Source organism: Carcharodon carcharias, chromosome 1 (assembly GCF_017639515.1).
Source record: "Carcharodon carcharias isolate sCarCar2 chromosome 1, sCarCar2.pri, whole genome shotgun sequence".
Classification (NCBI taxonomy): domain Eukaryota; kingdom Metazoa; phylum Chordata; class Chondrichthyes; order Lamniformes; family Lamnidae; genus Carcharodon; species Carcharodon carcharias.
The window spans coordinates 121,976,331-121,991,180 of record NC_054467.1 but is presented as its reverse complement, the minus strand read 5'-3'; the positions used below and the strand labels follow the sequence as shown (position 1 = coordinate 121,991,180).

General features: G+C 42.4%; 1 protein-coding gene across 2 annotated transcripts in view; it reads left to right on the top strand.

Moving 5' to 3' along the window:
* ppargc1a (peroxisome proliferator-activated receptor gamma, coactivator 1 alpha) overlaps positions 1 to 14,850 on the top strand; it is a 172,050-nt gene that overhangs the window by 68,571 nt on the left and 88,629 nt on the right. For both annotated transcript variants that reach the window (XM_041193716.1, XM_041193725.1), the window contains exons 3-4: positions 9,297 to 9,491; positions 10,876 to 10,998. In XM_041193716.1, coding sequence (XP_041049650.1) covers positions 9,297 to 9,491; positions 10,876 to 10,998 — 318 coding nt within the window. The remainder of the gene's footprint in view (positions 1 to 9,296; positions 9,492 to 10,875; positions 10,999 to 14,850) is intronic.

Sequence of the window (14,850 nt, the reverse complement as noted above, 5' to 3'; positions counted from 1 at the left end):
TAATATTTTTCAAAGTCCAGGCGATCTCCCTGAGGCAGCACTTAGCCTCAGGGAGATGTGCGCTCTTTCGTGCGCATGCGCAAAAGAGTGCACTCTTGATTTCAGGGGCTGCCCCCCAACCCGCACAGGGAGCACATAGCGCTTCCTGCCGGATGTCACGCTGGGCGGGCCTTAATTGGCTCGCCTGCGTAAAATGGTGGTGTGGCCCGCTACGCTGGCAGTGATCAGCTCCATGCCCGCTGGAGATTGGGTCGGGCCCACCCACCTGACAGGCAGAAAATTCTGCCTATAGAGTTTGTGACAGAGACTGCAGCTGATAATTTGGAGTTTCTTGATGTTGCCCTGTAGGAAGTTAAGACTCATCCTAGACAAGCTGTATGAAGGGAGATATTCAATCAGTCGAGAGAGGTAGAACTGGTGCGCATTTAAATGCTGACCCTGTACCTGCAGATTATTTCACTGAGGACCAGAATATAGATAAGAGAGGGAGAGATCTTTCAAACACCTCAGAAATGACAGTGCAAGCAGAAAGAGAAGCCATTTGCTGGTGAGGTATTGGCTACATTCAGACAGGTAGGAATGGAACATTGCAAGAGTAGCTCTGTGGAGTTGGATGATAGACAAGAGTTGGAACAAAATGATATGATAAACAAAATTGAATGTCACAGAAAGCTTGAGGATGATGAGGAGTGATGATGTCAGCTAGCATGGAAACGCAGAGAGGTGCTGATTGAGAAGATTGATGGAGTAGCAGAGGGGTCTGTGAATAAGATAGGTTTTGGAGGAAAGGGGTGCATTTGGATGAGAGATGGCAAAAGGAAAAGTAGGGATCCTGGGATGAGGTATTGTGTGAGGTATTGGGCTGGATGAACAGACAGAGGCAGCTGCATTGATGATCTTGATTAACCATGTGAACTTCTCAAACTTAGGGTGGAATGTAATACTCTCTCCATAGATGGTTTTGGAGGTGGGGGACACCCCACCACCTACCCACCCCTACCCCAATTAAGTCTGGGATAAAAAGGCTCATGGATGGCCTGCCAGCTCCAATGCCAATTTAGGCCCTTAAGTGGGCAATTGATGCAGTAGACAGGGCAGTCACCATGCAGGAAGCCTGAGAAACATATCCTGTTGTGTTTGCTTGCGGACGCCTGAGGTGGAGGGGGGTCCCTCATTGTCAGGCACTCAGTGCCTCATTGAGGGACTTGGCTTCAGGAAGGTGGGGTGCTGGGGGTTGGTGACCGGGGGAGTTGGGAGGCTGAAAGCCAATTCCTTCCCTTTCTTCCAACCTGCCCTCCCTGGACCCCAGCCAATGACCCCTTTCCTAAGACCCCCCCCCCCCCCCCCACTTACCTTTGGCCTGGGTCCCTTGCTGATTGTGGGCCTCTGGTGTGTGCTTTGCCAGCAGCTTCCATTGCTCCCATGGGGCTGCTATTGGCAATGAGGAGCTGCCAGCCCTGGGGGCATCAGAATTTCCTTTATCCTGCAGAAGGCCCTGTTGCCTGTATTACACCACACCACATGCAGCGGTTCAAGAGGCAGCTCACCACCACCTTGTCAAGGGCAACTAGGGATGGGCAATAAAAACCGGCCTAGCCAGCGATATCACATCCCATGAATGAATAAAAAAAAATTAAATTCCGCTCTTAGTCTTTGAGATCATAGTGGAGGGGTGGAGGAGAAGGGCTTAATGAGGCATTTGTCATGGCTAGAAAGGCCCTGGAGTTGTATGTTGACTTTCAAAATGATCTTGGAATGATAGATTTTTTGGTTCAGGAACAGAAACTTGGTTTTAGATAAGATCATAAGATGTAGGAGCAGCCGTCGGCCATTCGGATCATCGAATCTGCTCCACCATTCAGTGAGATCATGGCTGATTTGATAATTCTCGGCTCCACTTTTCTGCCTTTTCCCCATAACCCTTGATTCCCTTTCTGGTCTATCTCAGACTTGAATATGCTTAAAGACCCAGCCTTTACAGCCCTCTGCGGTAAAGCATTCCACAGATTCCACTTCCTTCTCAGAGAAGAAATTGCTCCTCAACTCTGTCTTAAATGGGCACTCCCTTACTCTGAGATTATGCCATCTGGTCCTACACTATCCCAGAAGGAAAAGTAACCTCTCAACATTACCCTGTCAAGCCCCCTAAGAATCTTATATGTTTCAATAAGGTCACTTCTCATCCTTCTAAACTCCAATGAGTACAGGCCCAAACTACTCAACTTCTCCTCATAAGAAAATCCCTCCATACCCAGGATCAACCAAGTGAACCTTCTCTGGGCTGCCTTCAATGCCAGTATATCTTTCCTTACATAAGGGGAGCAAAACTGTTCACAGTATTCTAGGTGTGGTCTAACTAGTGCCTTGTGTAATTTTAGCAAGACTTCCCTATTTTGATACTCCATTCCCTTTGAAATAAAGGCTAACATTCGATTTGCCTTCCCTATTATCTGCTGAACTGGTATGCTAGCTTTTTGTAATTCATGCCTGAGGATCCCCAAATCCCTCTGTGCTGCAGCATTTTGCAGTCTTTCTCCATTTAAATAATATTCAGCTCCTCTATTCTTCCTGCCAAAGTGCATAACCTCACAGTTTCCCACATTACTTTCCATCTACCAAGTTGTTGCCTACTCACTTAACCTGTCTATACCCCTCTGTAGACTGTTTGTGTCAACCTCAATGCATGACTTCCCACCTATTTTTGTGTCATCCACAAACTTGGCGATAGTACATTCACTTCCCAAGGCATTAATATTTATTGTAAATAATTGTGGTCCCAGCACTGATCCCTGTGGCACTCTACTTGTTACAGGTTGCCATCCTGAAAATGCCCCTCTTAACCCAACTCTCTATCTTCTTTTAGTTAGCCAATTCTCCAACCATACCAATATACTACTCCCAACACCATGAGCTCTTATCTTATTAAGTAGCCTTGTGTGCAGTACCTTATCAAGCGACTTTTGGAAATCCAAATTTATTACAATCTCTGGTTCCCCTTTATCTATCTTGCTTTTTACCTCCTCAAAGAAATCTCATAAATTTGTTAAAAATGATTTCCCCTTCATGAAGCCATGCTGACTCTGCTTGATTATATTATGTATTTCTAAATGCTGTACTATTATATCCTTTAACTCTAACATTTTCCCAATGATGGATGTTAAGCTAACTGGCCCATAGTTACCTGTTTTTTTTTTGTCTCCCTCCCTTTTTGAATAAGGGTGTTACATTGGCAGTTTTCCAATCCCCTTGGACTTTCCTAGGACCTAAGGATTCTTAGAAGATTATTACCAGTGCATCCACTATTTCTGTAGCTACTTCCTTTACTATCCTAGGATGCAACCCATCAGGTCCAGGGGACTTATCGGCATTTAGATCCATTAATTTCCCTAGTACTTTTTCACTAGTCATAGTTATTGCATTTATTTCCTCCCCCCTTTTGCCCCTTGTTTATTAAGTATTTTTGGAATGCTGTTAGTGTCTTCTACCGTGAAGACTGATGCAAAATATTTATTCAACTCCTCTGCCATTTCCTGGTTCCTCATTATTGTTCCCCCAGCCTCATTCTGTAAGAGGTCTATGTTCACTTTGGCCTCTCTCTTCCTTTTTATATATTTAAAGTAGAATTTACTGTCCATTTTTATATTATTTGCTAGTTTACCCTCAAAGTTTATTTTTTTCCCTCTTTATTTTTTTGGTCATCTTTTGTTGGCTTTTAAAACTTTCTCAATCCTCTGGCTTAGCACAACTCTTTGCCACATTGTATGTTTTTTTCTTTGAATTTGATATTATCCTTAACTTGCTTGGTTAGCCATAGTCAGTTTATCCCCTACCTAGAATCCTTCTTCCTCACTGGACTATATCTTTGTTGTGAGTCATGAACTATTTTCTTAAATGTCTGCCATTGTTCATCAACCGTCTTTTCTGCTAAACTATTTTCCCAGTCAACTCCAGCCAATTCTACCCTCATTCCTTTGTAATTACCCTTATTTATGCTTAGCACAGTTGTTTCCGACCCAGGCTTCTCACTCTCAAACTGAGTGTTAAATTCCATCATGTTATGGTCAATGTTTCCTAGGGAATCTTTCGTTCAGATCATTTACTAAATCTGCCACATTACACATTACCAGATTCAAAATAGCCTAATCCCTGGTTGGATCCACAACATATTGTTCTCGGAAACTGTCCTGAATACACTCTATGAATTCTTGCTGGTGGCTACCTCTGTCAATTTGATTTTCCCAATCTACATGAAGATTAATGTCACCCATGATTAATGTACTGCTTCTTTACATGCCTTCATTATCTCCTGATTAATTCTCTGTCCCACAGTATAGCTACTATTCTGGGGCCTATAGACTATTCCCACCAGTTACTTCTTCCTCTTGTTATTGCTTATCTCCACCCAGATGGATTCTACCTCTTCCGATCCAAGATCATTTCTTGCTGTTGTACTTATTCCATCTTGTACCAACAAAGCTACCCCATCACCCTTTTGTTCTTGCCTGTCTTTTCGAAAAGTTACATACCCCTGAATATTTAGTTCCCTGCTTAGAGCTCCTTGTAACCATGTCTCCATAATGGCTGTAAGATTGTACCCATTAACCTCTATTTGTGCCGTTAATTCATTTATTTTCTTCCAAATGCTATGAGCATTTAAGTAAAGAGCCATTAATTTTGCTTTTTTACCATTTTCCCTCCTTAGACCCTATTTGCTGCTGCTTTTTTTATGTTTGTACACTCTGCCCCTTCCTGTCACACTCTGGGTATCATTACCTAAATAGCTGCTCTGCAATGATGCCATATCCTTTTGCTTTGTATCGTCTCCAGAACCCTCACCCGCTCTATTTAGTTGAAAGCCTTCTCTACAGCCCAGTTGCTCACAACACAGCTGGAAGCTAATGACTGGGCTATAGTACATAGTAAAAATACCAGGCATTGGCGTCAGTGCAGTAAAGAGGAACCAAACTGATACCAAGGTTCAGCCATATGAACTCTAAGGAGCGACTGAAGAACCTGAAGTTGTTTACGCTGGAGAAGATATGTTTTACATATTCAAGACTCTTGAGGCAGATAAATGGAACTCAGTAATAAGATGGAGATTGCCAGAAACTCTACAACCAAGGGACACGGGTTTGAATTTCAAAGGAGAGTGGGGAGGCAGTTTTGATTCGACTACCTTATGGACTGGTTGATGAATGCCCAGAGAGGTGGATACTGTGAGGAAAATTTAGTTGAGAATTAAATAAGCATTACAGGCGAACGCGGTGGGATGTGATTGTGAGGGATTTGATTTGGGGCCAGTCAGATGGACTAGCAAGTCTATTTCGGTTCTGAACTCCCTATACTCTCCTATGTACTTAATAAGACTCCCGGCTTGAATGTTTACATTGTGATAAAAATTAAAATCATGTTATGATTTCTAGTCCAGATGATTACCACATATTTGTGTATTAAGATTAGATAACAATTGGAATTTGTTTTAAACCATGAATGTGCAAGATAATGGAAGAAATAAGATCTTTTTAGAAAGCCACAAAATATTTATACAAGCAAGGACAACTTGAAAGACAACTGACTTGATTACAGAAATCCCTTTGAAGTAAAGAAACATGCATTGTTCTTTTGTAAAGTTTTGAATTATTGACGTTTAAATTAAGTAAATACTTTCAAAAGATACTTTGGGTATAATTTTATCTTCACCAGCTGGGCAGTGATCTGACAGACTAGATTGCCTACTAGTCATAGAATCCACTTGATTTTCAAACAGCAAAGAGATAAATGACCAAATAATTTGATTTTGATTTGATTTTCACCTGTAATTTGGTCGAACTGAATCAGAGAATCTATGCAATGGAGTCTAGAAATGTCAAGATGTGGTATTTTTAACTGATAATGCATTTCAGTTATTAAATTCTTGCCTCTCTATGGCTGAATGAGGCCACTGCATATTTAACTAGTGGCTAACTATCACTGCCCACCACCCCCCACTCCCATTCCAGCTGGAAAACTAGCATGAAGTAGCAGTCAGTCCTCAAATAAGTTTTTAAAAATATATTCCATCTTGGGATGTGGGTGTCTCTGGCTAGGCCAGCAGTTTTTGTCCATCCCTAATTGCCCTTGAGAAGGTACACCCATTGTGCTGTTAGAGAGGGAGTTCTAGGGTTTTGACCAAGTGACAATGAAGGAACAGCAATGTTGTTAATGACTTTGAGGAGAACTTGCAGTTGGTGATGTTCCATTGGTCTGCTGCCCTTATCCTTCTAGGTGGTGGAGGTCGCTGGTTTGGAAGGTACTGTCAAAGGAATCTTGATGATTGCTGCAGTGTATCTTGTAGATGGTACACACTGCTGCCACTGTGCATCTGTAATGGAGGGAGTGAATGTTTGAGGTGCTGGATTGGGTGCCAACCAAGTGGGCTGCTTTATCTTGGATAGTGTCAAGCCTCTTGTACTCACCCAGGCAAGTGGAGAACATTCCATCATACTCCTGATTTGTGCCTTGTAGATGGTGAACAGGTTCTGGCGAGTCAGGAGGTAAGTTACCCGCTGCAGAATTCCAAGCCTCTGACCTGCTCTTGTAGCTACAGTATTTATATGGCTGGTCCAGTCCAGTTTCTGGTCAATAGTCATAGAGGTCTACAGCACAGAAAAGGCCCTTCAGCACATCAAATCTGCGCCGGTCAAACAAGTACCTAACTATTCTAATCCCATTTTCCAGCACTAGGCCCATAGCTTTGTATGCCATGGAATCACAAGTGCACATCCAAATACTTCTTAAATGTTATGAGGGTTTCTGCCTCAATCACCCTTTCAGGCAGTGAGATCCAGATTCCTGCCACCTTCTGGGTGAGAAAATTCTTCCTCACATCCCCTCTAAACCTCCTGCCCCTTACCTTAAATCTATGCCCCTGTTATTGATCCCTCCACCAAGGGGAAAAGTTCCTTCCTGTCTGCCCTATCTATTCCCCTCATAATTTTATACACCTTAATCATGTCCCCCTTCAATCTTCTCTGTTCCAGGGAAAATATCCCCAGTCTATCCAATCTCTCCTCATAGCTAAAACTCTCCAGCCCAGGCAACATCCTGGTAAATCTCCTCTGCACTCTCTCTAGTGCAATCACATCCTTCCTATAATGCGGATTCCAGAACTCCACGCAATACTCTAGCTGTGGCCTAACTAGCATTTTATACAATTCCAGCATAACCTCCCTGCTCTTATATTCTATGCCTCGGCTAATAAAGGCAAGTATCTCATATGCCTTCTTAACGACGTTATCTACCTCTCCCGCTACCTTAAGGGACCGGTGGACATGCACACCAAGATCCCCCTGATCCTAAGTACTTCCCAGGGTCCTGCCATTCATCGTGTATTCCCGTGCTTTGTTGATCCTGCCCAAGAGCATCACCTCACATTTATCCAGATTAAATTCCATTTGCCGCTGATCAGCCCATCTGACCAGCCCGTCTATATCCTCCTGTAATCTAAGGCTATCCTCCTCACTATTTACCAGCCCACCAATTTTGATGTCATCTGCGAACTTACTAATCAACCCTCCTACGTTCAAGTCTAAATCATTTATATATACCACAAACAGCAAGGGACCCAACACTGAAACCTGTGGAACTCCACTGGACACAGGCATCCAGTCACAAAGACACCCCTCAACAATCACCCTCTGTTTCCTGCCACCCAGCCAATTCTGGATCCAATTTGCCAAATTGCCTTAGATCCCATGGGCTCTTACCTTCGTTATCAGTCTCCCATGTGGGACCTTATCAAAAGCCTTGCTGAAATCCAAGAAGACTATGTCAAATGCATTGCCCTCATCTACAGTCTTCTAAAAATTCAATCAAATTGGTCAGATATGACTTCCCCTTAACAAAACCATGCTGACTGTCCTTGATTAATCCCTGCCTCTCCAAGTGTAGATTAATTCAGTCCTTCAGAATTGCTTCCAATAGTTTCCCCACCACTGAGGTTAGACTGACTGGCCTGTAGTTCCCCAATTTATGCCTTCTTCCCTTCTTGAATAACGGTACCACATTGGCTGTCCTCCAGTACTCTGGCACCTCTCCTGTGGCCAGAGAGGTATTGAAAATTATTGCCGGCACCTCTGCTATCTCCTCCCTTGCCTCACTCAACAGCCTGGGATACATTTCATCTGGGCCTGGAGATTTATCTACTTTTAAGCCTGCCAGACCACTTAGAACCTCCTCCCTTTCTATGCTAATTTCTTCAATTATATCACAGTCCTTCTGCCTGATTTCCACACCCATGTTGTCCCTCTCACTTGTGAACACTGACACAAAGTATTCATTTAGAACCCTACCTACATCTTCCAGCTCTACACACAAATTACCACTATGGTCCTTAATGGGCCCTACTCTTTCCCTAGTTATCCATTTACTATTAATGTACTTGTAAAATAACTTTGGATTTTCCTTTATTTTACCTGCCAATGTTTAGTAACCCCCAGGATGTTGATAGAGATGGGGGGAGGGTTCAACGATGGTAATGTCATTGAGTGTCAAGAGGAGATGGTTAGATTCCATCTTGTTGGAGATGGTTATGGCCTGGAGACTGGGATTCCAGGATAGATAAGCTAGGAATTACACATCATGAGAGACTTAAACTTTCCTTGACTGGCTTGGAGGAATATTCTGCTCCACCTTGCTCCACAAAGAAGCTTCAGCTTACCAGGCAGGAAAGCCACATGCTCAGCCAGGGTTTAAATTGTTGTCAGGACCCAAAGATGTCATAGGACTCTGATGTGTATATTTAAAGGAGGACCTCACTGACTTTAGTATATGAAAAATGCACGTTACTTTTGTCTAATTACTGCATTTGTAAAAAAAGATACGATGAAAATGCTAAATAAGTGGTTACTTTGAAGGATGGTCAATCAATTAAGAGGTTTATGTTAAATATTAGCATGTTAACACTTATTGTCATGAAGCAATTCTGCCAGATTTAACTCTCATACTTAGTTCCTGGTCTGAGCATCTCCCAATGGGGAGAATAAGAGGTCAATGTCATGGTCTGGTGCAGTGCATGAGTACATCAATATACTGAGCCAGCTAAAATTTATCACCTAAGATAGTTGAAATATATATTCCAGTTGCATACTTTCAAGAAAAAATCTGAAAGTTTAAAATGTTGTACAGTAGTGGTGTCATTCACCATATATTTTTGAGTTGCAATTTTTTTCCTGAGCAAAATGCAATTTTCGTAAAAGGTTATGTTCCTGTCGTGAGCCATGTGATAAACTGTTAAAGGATCCTTTCTTTTTTGGCAGAAGATGGATGAAGAAAATGAGGCTAACTTGTTGGCTGCTTTAACGGAGACACTGGACAGCATCCCAATAGATGAAGATGGATTACCTTCATTTGATGCACTGACAGATGGGGATGCGACCAATGTCAATGATCCTAGCCCTCCAACAATGCCTGACGGCACTCCTCCGACTCCGGAGGCTGAAGAGCCGTCTCTAGTAAGAATCCTTCCTACTGTTTAACAAGAATTGGATGAGCCTCTGGCTACCCGCTGCATGGGTATGATGTAGTCAAAATAAGGTTTGGATTTTTCAATTAAGGCCACAAGGAAAATGAAAGTATTAAATGCCTACAAAAATGTAAAATTAAGGGAAGATGCATTTTAAGAACAGATTGTCGTTAAAATCTCCATAGAGCCCGAAGATTTTTAAAAGGAAATTTAAACTCCCAGATAATAGCTGAAAGGATGACCTTTCAAGATTTCACATTTTAAGACTTATACTGTAATAAAAGGCTAAAAGCACCATGATTAAACACTATCTTTTTAGGCAACTTATACTTTAAACCACAAAACACAACATTCCATGTTTCCTTTTAGTGCAACTGAAAACACACTTCACAGATGTACTTTGCACTGAACTTTAAGTGGACATTCAACTTTGATGGAACTAGTCCAAGGTGATTCTTAGCTCCTAACGGTTTACACTTGTTCTTTTCCTTCCTCAACCTCAAATTTTAATCTCAGAACTGTCTTTCACAGTGAGATGTTTTTTTCCTGTGGAGAAATCTTTCATCCTTCTTTTAATTCCTCATGAATTCAGTCTTTTTAATCTGAACACAAACTCCCAGATATATTCCTACATGGCGAATCATAGAGACCTTGGTTTCGAATTACTCTCTCTCTCCCAGATATTGGCAGAATAATATTGTCTGTGAGTTTTTAGGGATATCTGAAGTCCTTCCCCGCTCATAGCCCATCTCCATGGCAATGTGAATCACATGGGCCTTGTATTCAGATAGCAAAGCTGATTAGCTATCCTTGAAACTCTGACTCTCTTCTATCTTGGAAGTAAATGTGCAGTTTGAAGTGCAACTGTTTCCAGCCTGACATTCTCAAAACTTTTCTGTGACTTTGGAGTCTCGCAGTCTATCCACTGATAATGCACAAGTTGCTGTCATTGTCTCCAAGTGTAAACACCTTGGAACCTTCTTCCCAGTAAAACAAACTCGGCCCCCTTTAATCTCTAGCAATCAAACCACTCAAGCTTGCTGTCAGGCAGACCTCAGAACAGGTCACATTATCCCCTTCACTTTAAATTAATGACAGGCCCAAAACAATCTTATAAAACTCATCCTTGTATTGTTGCATTCTATGGTAACTTGGGTGCAATAACACTTACAACTTCTAAGTATGCGCATGTGTAAGTATGTTTTTCTTAACCATAGTTTGCTATCAAGCATTTTTGAAATGATGATAAAAGCAACAGGAACTGGAAATTGAACTAATTTGAATGACATGTGATTTGATAAGTTGTTTACAAGTAGATTCTGTTTATTTCATGTGTCATTAAATTTCCCCCCATTTTGGTTGTATTTTTCCAGTTGAAGAAGCTCTTGCTGGCTCCTGCTAATTCACAGTTTATCTACAATGAATGCCATGGAGGCATTACACACATCCACATGACCAATAATAACAGGATTAGACCAAGCCCTGCTGTTGTCAAGGTACACTTCAGTGCTGTTATCAGAAATTTATGTGCAAGAAAGAAAGGAATATTTTATGCCACAAAGAGCTACCTTGACATTCAATGGCATTACAATCACTGAATCCATCACCATCAACATCCTGGGGGTTAACATTGACCAGACACTGAACTGGACTAACCATATAAATACTGTGGCTACATGAGCAGGTCAGAGGCTAGGAATCCTGCAGCGAGTAACTCACCTCCTGATTCCCTAAAGTGTGTCCACCATGTACAAGGCACAAGTCAGGAGTGTGATGGAATGCTCTCCACTTTCCTGAATGAGTGCAGTTCCAACAATACTCAAGAAGCTTGACACCATCCAGGACAAAGCAGTTCGCTCCATCCACAAACATTCACTCCCTAGCACCGACGCATAATGGCAGCAGTGTGCACCATCTATAAAATGCACTGCAGGAACTCACCAAGGCTCCTTAGACAGCACCTTCCAAACCCATGGCCACTACCATCTAGAAGGACAAGGGCAGCAGATACATGGGAACACCATCACCTGGAAGCTCCCCTCCAAGCCACTCGTCATCTTGACTTGGAAATATCTCATCGTTCCTTCACTGTTGCTGGGTCAAAATCCTGGAACTCCCTCCCGAACAGTGCTGTGGGTATACCTACACCACATGAACTGCAGCAGTTTAAGAAGGCAGCTCACCACCACCTTTTCAAGGGCAATTAGGGATGGGCAATAAATGCTGGCCACCCAGCGATGCCCGCATTTCATCTGGATTATTTAATTTAATTGTATGGGAAAGAATGAACCAGCATGAGCATGTAGATTTGTAGCATGCTTGATAAAGACGTTATGGCCTGGATTTTCACTCCCAGAGTCAGGAAATTGCCCAGCTCATTGAACCCGCCTCAAGAAGAAATCTCCCAATGGAGGGATTTTTATTCAGTGGTGAGATGTGTGCTGGATCTGCCACTCCGGATGAAGATCAGCTGTGGCCACAGGGGCTGCCAAGTGCCAAGACAGTCTGGGACTTCTTCCGTTATTAAGTACCCATCACACTCCCTCACCGCCACACCCACTCCCTATCCATGCTAACTCATGCCAACCTGTGCCTCCCACTCATCTCCATATCCCCTTATAGCCCCAATGCCAACTTATTGCCAATTCATGACAACCCATGGTCCCATACACCACCAAACTCACCCAGTATCCACCATGGGAAGACTTCAGGAGCCATGCTGAGATTTTTAAAAATTCTTTCATGTGATGTGGGCATTCCTGGCAAGGCTAGCATTTATTGCCCAACCCTCAGTGCCCTTGAACTGAGTGGCTTGCTAGGCTATTGCAGATGGAAGTTAACATTGTTTTGAGTCTGGAGTCACACGTAGGCCAGACCAGGTAAGGACATTAGTGAACCAGGTGGGTTTTTATGACGGTTGATGATAGCTTCGTGGTCACCGTGATTGAGACTAGCTTTATATTCTAGATTTATTAAGTGAGTTCAAATTCCATCAGTTGTTATGGTGGGATTTCAACCCTCGTACCCAGAGCATTAGCTTGGGTCTCTGGATTATCGGTCCAGTGATATTACCACTAAGCTACTGTCTCCCCTCCCTAGATGAAATGAAATAATGTTCTAAGTATCTATTACAGATATAGATGCTACATAAAAAAAACTCTCATTCATAAAAGCCCTTTCAATAGATTTGAATCCCCTCATGGGCTTGATCCCATATAAGAAACAAACATTTGTATTCATTACCCCACATCAAAGACCGCGAATCCTTTAATAACTTCTTGGAACTGTCAATCACACTGTGAACTTACAGGCCCCTACTGTGATAATGACAGATTGTGGAGGAAATCAAGTAGTAATAATGCTATAATGATAGCACTGAGGGTAATGTGAACACAAATCTATTGAAACTGCAAGCAAAAAATTGTTTCAACTCACAGACATGGACAGGCTGTATTTTTTTCAGAATTTTTAAGAGTTGTGCATTTAAATAACTTAACAGTTTGACAGTTCCACAGACCTTATCCACCCTTTGCAAGCATTTGTTTCTATTTCAAAAAATTGTAACTCAAACACTGTGGGATAAGGTCTCAGTCCAGCGAAAATAAGGTCTGCTTGAACTCAACAATGAGTTCAAATGATCCTGCTGAATTTGGGTTTCCAGCATGTGTGAGTCATGCTGCACTTCCCCCAACCACCCACCCCGCACCCTGCCTCATTCCCCTACCAATGAAAATAGGATTTGTCGGAAATGGGGGAGGAGGCAAGACTTCCAATCTGGGTTCCCAGCACCATTTTGGGTTAGCCATTGAATCCCCATGACTTTGAAAAAGTCTAGGCCTCAGAATGGTAGCATCATAGTGTTTTTTTATTCTTTCATGTCATCTTGGCGTCACTGTCAAGACCAACATTTGTTGCCCATCCCTAATTGGCCGTGAACTGAATTGCTTGATAGGCCATTTCAGAGAAGCAGTTAAGAGTCAGCCATATTGCTGTGGGTCTGGAGTCACATGTTGGACAGCCCAGGTAAAAATAGCAGATTTCCTTCCCTAAAGGACATTAGTGAAGCAGGTGGGTTTTTATGACAATCAACAATAGTTTCATGGTCACCATTATTGAGACTAGCTTTCAATTCCAGATTTATTAATTGAATTCAAATTCCACTAGCTGTCATGGTGAGATTTGAACCTGTGATCCAAAGCATGAGTCTGGGCCTATGGATTACTAGTCAAGTGATATTACCATTATGTCACTGTCTCCCTCCTACCGTATTACAGGGAGAGGGCAGGGGAATAGCAATAGGTGAATTACTCATTTGGAGAGCTGACATAGACACGATGGGCTGAATAGCCTCCTTCTGTGCTGTAATGATTCTGTGATGCTCAGCTGGGTTCCACCAGGACTGCTTGGTTCTAAATCTCACTTTAGCCTTGGTCCAAGTATCAATTAAAGAGCTAAATTCCAGAGGTGAGTTGAGAGTGACTACCCTTGACATCAAGGATGCATTTGATGAGTGGCATCAAGGAGCCCAAGTAAAATCGAATTCAGTGGAAATCTGTGGAAAACTCCCCACTGCCTGGAATCATACTTACCAGAAAGAAAAATTATTGTAGTTGTTGGAGGTCAATCATCTCAACCCAGATCATTGCTGCAGATGTTTCTCAGGGCAGTGCACTATGCGTAATTATCTTCAGCTGCATTATCAATGAACCTTCCCTCCATCATAATGTCGGAAGGGGTTTTTCGCTGATGATTGCCAGTGTTCAGTTCCAATCTTTTGTCTTTAATTAATTTATGGGATGTGAGCATCGCTGGCAAGTTCAGCATTTGTTCCCCAACCCTAATTGCCCTTGAGAAGGCAGTGGTGAGCCTTCTTAGTGGTTTGATGGAATTGAGTGGCATTTTTCAGAGGTCAGTTAAGAATTAATCACAATGCTATAGGTTTGGAGTCTTATATAGGCCAGACCGGGTAAGGGTGGAAGATTTTGTCCCCTGAAGGAGATCAGTGAATCAAATGGGTTTTTATGGCAATCCAGTAATTTTATGGTCACCATGACTGAAACTAGCTATTTTTTATTCCAGTTTTTTAAAGTTAGTTAACTGAATATAAATTCCACCAGCTGCTTTGGTGGGGTTTGAACTCTTCTCCAGAGCATTATCCAGATCTCTGGATTAATCATTTAGTAGCATTATCACTACTCTGCCATTCCCTGAAAATTCACAGCTCTTCAGCTAATGAAGCAGTCCATGTCTGCATGCAGCAAGACCTGGACAACATTAATGCTTGGACTGGTAAGAGGCAAGCAACATTCATGCCATGCAATGGCCAACTTCAGTGATAGGGAATTTAA